The sequence below is a fragment of the Pinus tabuliformis genome, chromosome X (assembly GCF_031772625.1).
Source record: "Pinus tabuliformis cultivar Carrire ecotype Pingquan chromosome X, CPIR1, whole genome shotgun sequence".
In the NCBI taxonomy this organism is placed as follows: domain Eukaryota; kingdom Viridiplantae; phylum Streptophyta; class Pinopsida; order Pinales; family Pinaceae; genus Pinus; species Pinus tabuliformis.
Window position 1 is genome coordinate 1,611,591,954 of NC_142308.1, and position 8,949 is coordinate 1,611,600,902.

The window sequence follows — 8,949 nt, forward strand, 5'->3', positions numbered from 1 at the left end:
ATATATAGAGATTGGAGTAACTTCTCATAATTACAAAAGATTTAACGCTTTTAATTTTATATTAACTTTGATAGTATTTTTATTTAACAATTAATGAAGTAAAAATAAATGAAAATAATGTATTGATATTAAATTTATGATTGTAAATTAGCTAGTAATATTTAAGCATATATAGATTAATGGAATGAAAAACAATGAAAGTAATACAAAGTTACATAGATTTTATTAGAACTTAAGTTGGATACAGATTTTATAAAATCTATATATAATAGAAATCTCACAATTATATAGAATAGTAATTTATTTTTTTTACGTTTTAGGCTTTTTTTCTTAGGTTTTTGAGTGGGCCTAATGATTAAGAACATGTGTTTCAGGTCACAGGTTCAAACCAGAGTGGGGTAGAGTATGTATGCCTTTGTAGACTTAGCAGTCAAATCATTGCGCGGAGGTGGGTCCCCTATCCCATAAACAAAGGGTCTCATACACCAATTTGATGTCTGGCTTAACTCTGAGCTTAAAAATAAATATTATTATTATTATAATCTAAATATTTCAAAAAAAAATCTAAAACATTAAATCTATTTATATATTCAAAAATACATATTAAATAATTGAATCATAGTCTCACAATATATTACATTACCCAATTACAAAAATATATATAAAAGTTATTGTTAAGTGACAGAGCCTTGTAACATTATATACAGTGTCGAAGTAAAAATTACACAACTTCAAACCGCCTTCCAGATTGACTGTCCTAAGCCTCAATTTCTCTAATGTGAAAGAAAGAAACAGTCGTTTTACATGAAAGCAATCGTACCTCTTTTTATAGACTCTAATTCTTCAGAGGTGGGGGTTAAAATAAGGAAAAATGCAAATGGAAGTGAGCGCGTGAAATTAAGAATGGGTAAAAGCTTTGGTAATGACGCTCTCCCCACCTGCACCTGAGCTACTCACCCGCCTTTTTGTGAGGACAGGAAAGGGTAGAAATAGTGGCTTTAGGCCAACATTTTCAAAAGGATCAACAGAAAGCTGCTTGACCTCTCAGAAGTCACAGGCTTTTTCTCAGATATATACGGTGTGTCTTGTAGATTTTCGCCTATGTAATGAAAAATTGATTGACCTCTGAGGAGTAGCAGGCTTCAGGCTTCTTATGGTGAGAAATATTATACGCTCTGTTTCATAGATTTTTTATCACTGCAATGGAGAATTGATTGATTGGTTTATATAAATCCCATGAAGAGATTTGGAAAAGATTGCACAGGAAAATCATCAATATGGGGTCGTCTGAGTGTGATTTATATGACATGAGTTTCAACAGCACTTGCTCTGCATCGTCTTCCACTTTTCTGAATTCGAGTCACAACTCCATCAGTGAAAGCTCTAGCAGTTTCAGCCGTGTTTCTGTGTGTTCGTTAATTGAGAGAAATAATGGAAATTCGAGTGCTAGGAGCAGCATAAGCTATGACAAGCCTATTATATCCCCTGCCTGTAATAATGACAAGAAGCCCCACAAGGCCAATGACAAGGCCTGGGAAGCCATCAGGGCCCTGCGCTGCCAGGAGGGATCAGTTGGGCTCAATCACTTCAGGCTAGTGAAGAGGGTGGGGAGTGGGGATATTGGGAAGGTGTACATGTGCCATCTCAGGGGATTTGAGGACCAGGATTCAAGTTTGTATGCCATGAAGGTGGTGGATAAGGAGGCCCTGTTTCACAGGAATAAGCTTCACAGGGCTGAGGTGGAGAAACAGATCCTCTCCACGTTGGACCACCCCTTCCTTCCTACCCTCTATGCCCATTTTGAGGCTTCCCATTATTCATGCCTCGTCATGGAGTACTGTGCAGGTGGAGACCTGCATTCTCTCAGGCTGCGCCAGCATGGCAGACGTTTCAGTCTCAGATCTGCAAGGTTGGTATACGTCTCTTGTGTGTACTGACTTGACCTGTTGTGTTTTGTGTTGCTTATTGGTGTTGTTGAGTGTTGCTGGGTGAGTATGTGTGTTTGTTGGGCATTCCCCTCCTCTGTAAGTTCTAGTGTGTGATACAACAGTGAGATACACATTTTGTATTAGCTTCTGAATCCATAAAATCACTTCTTTCTCGTTTTCTTATCTTTTGTTTGCTTGTTTTGTGGGTCTGCAGATTGGTCTGCCATTGTTATTCAGTTCCCTGCAAAAAACGTTTATTGAGTATGGCTTGATTCGAGGGCTATGATTGAATGAGAAATTTTATGTTGATAAAATGGATTCAAGTCTCTCTATATTTTATGTGGCTATGTTGATTTGGCCCTGGTTTAAATACCCATTGAATTTATTCATCACCTTGTACATATTCAAGCTTCCTTCACCTGTAGTGCAGTGTACCACCCTGCCATATTCGAGCTTCCTGTCATGTGCTGAAGGGTGTGCTGTACCCTTCATGACACAATCCCAACTGCATCTCAGTTGAGTACATCAACCTTCTAACCAAATCCTGCCTATAAATCCAGAGTGGAGGATGAAGTATTGCCAAATCTGGAATTTCTGGTGCAAATCATCTTTGAACTCTTCAACCATTTTTTATCCCATCTTATACTGTGCGCAGTGTCCTAAAAGCTGTTATATTATGCACAAGAGCCATAAAAGCTCTGAGATCTCCCTCTTAGCTTTGTCAAAGCAAAGCACACTGACAAGAAAACAGGAGAAATTGTCATGTGTGGCAATTCACACTTGAATTGCCATATCCTTCAATAAATTGCAACACAGTTAAAATGCAATCCTGTGTGTCATGCATAGATTAGCTTGGTTTAAATTTCTTACCTGATGAGCTTTTATATGTTCTCATGGTTTTAATTTAAAAAATTACAATAAGCCAGTCACGTATGGTTATTATAATACAATATGCTTGTTAGGTAACTGAAACCATTGGCTGTTATAATCTTTTTAGGATTTAGGTATTGTGGAATCACCCAAATTCTTTTAGGATCTAGTTCTGGTTAAGTGACCCAGATTTTAACAAGTTGGGGTTGACACTTTCATGTGGACAAGGGATGAATGTTCGGGGTGGTTTATTTCAGAAGAAGGTTTCAAAATTTCTATTCTGATGTATGGATGTTCTAGATTTAATGATTTGACAATATTCTTACTGATATACACAATATAACTAGAGTTTCCAACTATTTTTTTGGTCTTCAAATAGCTTTTCTATTTCAAAACTGATGCGGTGTATTTACCACCTCCATCCCCAGCCCCCACCCCTCGGGTTACAAATTAAGAATCAGACACCCTGTTAAGTAGGGTAGAGTGGATTGTGTGTAGTGTTGTATGTTTGCACCTTTGTAGATATTTGATTCGTAGCTCATGTTTAACAATTCTTCTGTTTTTTCCCTTTCAGATTCTACGCAGCAGAGGTTCTTCTAGCTCTAGAATATCTGCACATGATGGGAGTAATATACCGGGACCTGAAGCCAGAGAATGTTCTGGTGAGGCAAGACGGCCACATAATGCTTTCAGACTTTGACCTCTCATTCACATGCCAAGTCACTCCGACATTGCAGAAAAGCTTCAACAGACCTCCTTCCACGGCCACAGAGCATAACAAGATACCATCATCGTCAAATTCTGGTGTTAGAAGAAATTGCCTGTTCCCATTCTGGAAGAAACGACAGCAAAAGCAGAAGAATCAAGTTTCGAGCGAGGGCCGGCCGGAATTAATAGCCGAGCCCACAGAAGCCCGGTCCAGATCCTTCGTGGGAACCCATGAATACCTGGCCCCGGAGGTCATTTCCGGCAAGGGTCACGGCAGCGCCGTGGACTGGTGGACTCTGGGAGTCTTCCTCTACGAGATGCTCTTCGGCCGGACTCCGTTCAAGGGCGCCGGAAAGGATTCCACGCTCACAAATATCATCACCCATCCGTTGAAATTCCCGGCCGATATGAGCAGCACAGGCCGGGCGGAGAGATCAGGGGCCGAGGCCGAGCAATGGAACGCCGCCCGGGATCTGATAAAACGGCTTCTGGTAAAAGACCCGAGGAGGCGCCTCGGCTCAGCCCGGGGAGCCGCTGATATCAAGAAACATCCCTTTTTCAAGAACATCAACTGGGCGCTCATACGCTCTGTTCCGCCCCCAGGAGTACAGCAAAAACTCAGACGCACCAAATCTTCCCCTGCCGATCACTGTAAAATTCAAAAATTGGCCAGGGCTGCCGAAGCACAGCCTCCTGACTTCGACTACTATTAATTTTGATCACCATCATCCAATTCAATCCAATCTGGTGGTCTTTATAAGGATTCCAATGCATTATTTTTCCGTTCGAAGTTGGGAACCAGACTTCTGTTCTGTGTTATCCGCCATAGTTGTATTATAGATTCATGTAATTATGAGAGCCAGCATCATATACAGTATAAAATGGTGTTTGAGCGTGGGTTTTGCAGGTGTGAATTTTCATCTTTTGGATTTTTGAGATTGAGGTGATGGGGATGGGGATCTGCAGGCTGTAAGAAACAAAAGATTTTGCGAGTCTCAATAAAACAGAACAGAGGATACTAGCTACAATCAAACAATTCAAAATTGGTATTTTATAATCCAAATTATTTGTAATTTTTACAGATTTAAAATTATTCTAATTTTTCGAGATTGAACCAGAGTTGTCCGTAATACCATGAATCATATCTTCACAGGGTTTCTCGAATTCAATTAGGTTGGGGTTTTTGAAACGTTTAAGGTTTCGAGTGAACTTTTCATCATCAAATATGAAAATACGAAGACCAGTATTCGAGAAAAAGGACATTGCACCCATCATCGATGATATAAAAGTCTGAGTATGCCAGAAAAAGGACATTGAACCCATCATCAATGATATACAAGCGTGAGTATATCAATAAAATAACCCATGAAAAATGTACTCTTAAACATAAGAAAAGAGTACTAATTTTGATCAAGAAAATAGTACTAGTTTTGATGATGGTAAAAGATTTAGTTTCAAATACAATTTGATTCTAGAAAATTCAAGTAGTATTGTTTCAATTATATTATAGATATAGATTAAGATATAGATTAAGGTAGTTATATAAATGAAATCACTAATCAAATATGGATAATTATCAATTCGTGATAAGCATCAAAATACCTATTTATATTGTACAAATAATAATAAAAAAATCATAAAAATTAACTCAATTATAAATTTATTTGAAAAATAATGAATATATAACTTAAACAATGATATTAGCCATATACATTCACCTCCACTTTACCATAGAAATTCTTAATTTGTGAATATCTTTTATTACAATACCATGAGCTAATATCATGGCTTAAGCATCAAAGTACTTACTTACATTGTACAAATAATAATAATAATAATAATCATAAAAATTAACTAAATTATAAATTTATTTGAAAAATAATTAATATATAACTTAAACGATAATATTAACCATGGACATTCACCTCCACTTTATCATAAAATTCTTAATTTGTGAATATCTTTTATTACAATACCATGAGCTAATATCATGGCTTGTCAATACCATATACCAATATGACATGTGTTGATATGACATTTTCTTTAATTAATTAACTTGAGATAAATTAATTAAAAGAGCATAATTAACTTGGAGATAAATTATAACCCTTGATCAGCTAATATTATTATGAATATTCCAACATATTCCATGGAGGTTAGCTTTAAACACTGCTCATGTGCTCTTTGAGGGAGGAGAATGACACACTCTACTTGGTACACTCCCCTTCTGGAGTTTACACTCTCAAAACCGGTCATTTGTATATGAGTAACTCTTTGAGCGAGGAGAATGACACGCTCTGCTTGATACACTCCCCTTTTGGAGTTTACACTCTTAAAACCGGTCACTTGTATATGAGTAACATTAGACAATTGGAAGTTATGGCTTGGTGGTGGAAGAAGATGATGATGATGATGATGATGATGGTTAACGTCCACTGAGACCAAATTGGTCTATCGGACCTATAATTTCTTAATTTCTAATTGTCTGACTCCTTGTCTTTCTTGGCGAGATTGGTGATGTAGCTTTCTTTTTCTTCTCTATGGTCTTCCAACTTCCTTTATCTTGCATCTCCTCAATCTCTTCTGGTTCTTGGGACATTGGTGTCTTAGCTTCACGATCTATTGTGTTCGTCCTTTTGGAGATAGTCGGAGAAGAAGTTTGGTCTAGGAGATCTCCTTTGTTGTTAAAAGAAGATTTATTTTGCGCATTATTTGAAACCTCATAACTGTTGATGCTTGAGGGGTTGTTGAGTTCACCTTTTTGTTGTTGGGCGGGGCTTTCCCCCTGCTTGTCTTGAGAGTTGTTTCTATCTTGCCCGATTTCTTGTAATTCAGAGTTTTCTCGAGAGTATTCTTCTTGGATGACAGTGTAGTGTTCTTTTTGTGCTCCTTCCCACCATGTAGATCTGTGGTGATTTTTTCTAGCAAAATTTTTCTCGGAGGCTTTTGGGCAATTTTTGGCTAGGTGGCCTGTCTCAAAGCAAGATCGGCATCTGAAGAGGACACTTTCATAATCAAGTTCTGGTTCCACACATAGTCTTTACTTGTTAGGTGTATTTCCGCTGGGAATCCGGCGCTGAAGTCCATTTCCACACAGATGCATGCATATGTGGTTCTGGCATATTCCTCTGTTTCTGGGCACCTGCAGTAAAATTTTCCAATTGCATTTCCAATGGCTTCTAGCGAAGAGAAATTCCAGAGATGCAAGGGTAGATTTTGCAATCTCACCCAAACTGGTGCTGAGGTTATGACTGTTGTTGAGGGATCAAAAGATGGGTTCCATGGCCTCATGAATAGGCCTGATTTATCCCAAAACCAAGGGCCAGAATCTAGAATACATTGTCTGCTTTCACGGTTTTCAAAATCTACTATAAAGAAACCCCTAGCACAGGGATAGATATTAATTGCATCAGGAATTAGAGGCTTCCATACCTCCGTGATCCAACTGTGGAGAGCTGTGAGCCGCGGCCAAAAACCATTGAATCGGCATATTAGGGCACTTTCAGAGAACTTCAAAGCCTCATCGAGTGAATCCTGGACCACCTGGACAGTGGGAGCTGGGGCTTCACTGACTATATGGACAGGAGCTTGCCCCCCGGAGGCGGACGGAGAGCCAGCAGCTATTTTCGCGAAGCTGGGAGCCATCTAGAGAATGTTCTCCTTAGTAAGCGAGGTAACTTTGACTTTATGGAATTAGGGTTTGCGGTAGGGATTGAGGTAACCCACGGACGTTCTAGATCTCAGAGGTTTTGGCGCTACAGATCTAGAGAGCCGCAGCCCCAGATCTGGACGACCATGAGCCCTAGAGCATATAAAGAGCCGCAGATCTGGGCTTCGATAAATTACCAGAGAAGCGAGATGAGCTCTATATCTCAATGGAGCCGCAGATCTAGAGTCTTTGCCGCAGATCTGGAGAGCTGACGAGCCGCAGATCCTGGACGACACGAGCCGCAGAGGGGACGCAGACGATATGGAAGCTCAAGTGCCCCTCAAAAACTCGTTTATTCCTTTGGTGTTTGATGGAAAACAAGGCACCAACATGGGAGAACCTACAAAGGTGTTGTATGAGTGGTCATAAATGGTGTGTGTTGTGCAAAAATGCAGCAAAAATAGTGGAGCATCTTTTCATCACATGCCCATTTGCAGTGGAAGTTTGAAACTCCAACAAGATCCAAAGTGGCTATGCACAGCTTTGGCATGGTGCATCTTTCTTGGAATTCTAGAAGGAATGGTGGGAACAGGTTTCTCTTAAGCATAATAGAAATATCTCTCCTCTAATCTATTGGGGAATCTAGAATGCTAGAAGTAGGGCTATTTTCCAAGATAAAGTATGTATTCCTAAACAAGTATCTACTAGAGTTGTAGTCGATTTTGCCATGCTCCCATCATATGAAATTGTTCATGTGTTGCGGAACATTGTTGTGGAAGATGTTGACAAATCAAAACCTTGGACATACTTTGTTGGAGCGTCTATAGATGGTGGAGACTGGGGGGGGCTATTTTATACCTTCAAGAAAACCATTTCTTCAAACAACAAAGCGATCTAGAAAGAGGAACTAATAACTTCACATAATTGCTCAATCTTAAGCTCCTTATTTTTGCTATTGAAAAAGAATGCCAAAATTTGTAGATTTTTGGAGATTCAATGATCATTATAAATTGGTTTACAATGTTGCCACATGCACACATTGATTCCCATTCGAGAGGAGGTATTACATCTTAAACTTTCATTTGACCATTTCTTTTCAGGGAACAAAACCACACAACAGACACACTCTCTAAAGTTGTGCATAATAGGCTATAGGAATATGGAAGATTTATGAGCAGCTGAATGGGACACTTTAATATACTACCACAGGTCATTAATAGAAGGCCTCCAGCAAGACATTCCATAGGACAGAGTTTGAATGATGGTGATATGGTGTTTTTTTGCTTTTTGGCATACTTTATTTACTATGCTCTTACATGATGATATTATATTTGATAGAGTGATGTATAATCTCAATTGTTATACACAGTTGTGGTACTGCTGTTTATATCTCTTTATTAGACTTTTGGCTTCACTAGTTCATTTCTGAGTGCATATTATTGCACAAACATAATGTAATTTTTATTTACTAATAAAAAACATGTTTTTTTTTTTTTCTTTTTAAAATAGTCCATGCAGGTTAAATCTCTAGTGTCCAATTAATAATTATTGATAATTAAACTGAAATTTAAAAATCTCTATTCTGAGATATACATGTTTATCAACATAATTTTTAATTATGTTATTAAAAAAATGATAATAATTACAATTTTTTTTTATAATTATAATTATAAATGAGAATGATTTTATGAAAGATTTAAACTCTATTTTATTAATAAGTTCATATGATTATTGATAATTAAACTAAAATTCTACAATCTCTATTATGAAATATACATGTTGTTCAACATAATT

General features: G+C 38.0%; 1 protein-coding gene across 1 annotated transcript; it reads left to right on the plus strand.

Moving 5' to 3' along the window:
- Positions 1-875: 875 nt before the first annotated feature.
- On the plus strand, positions 876-4,620 carry LOC149146204 (protein kinase PINOID-like). The gene is made up of 2 exons (XM_089446556.1): positions 876-1,909; positions 3,373-4,620. Exons 1-2 carry the CDS (start codon positions 1,278-1,280, stop codon positions 4,217-4,219), a joined length of 1,479 nt encoding a protein of 492 aa, XP_089302682.1. The 5' UTR covers positions 876-1,277; the 3' UTR covers positions 4,220-4,620.
- The last annotated feature ends 4,329 nt before the right edge of the window (positions 4,621-8,949 follow it).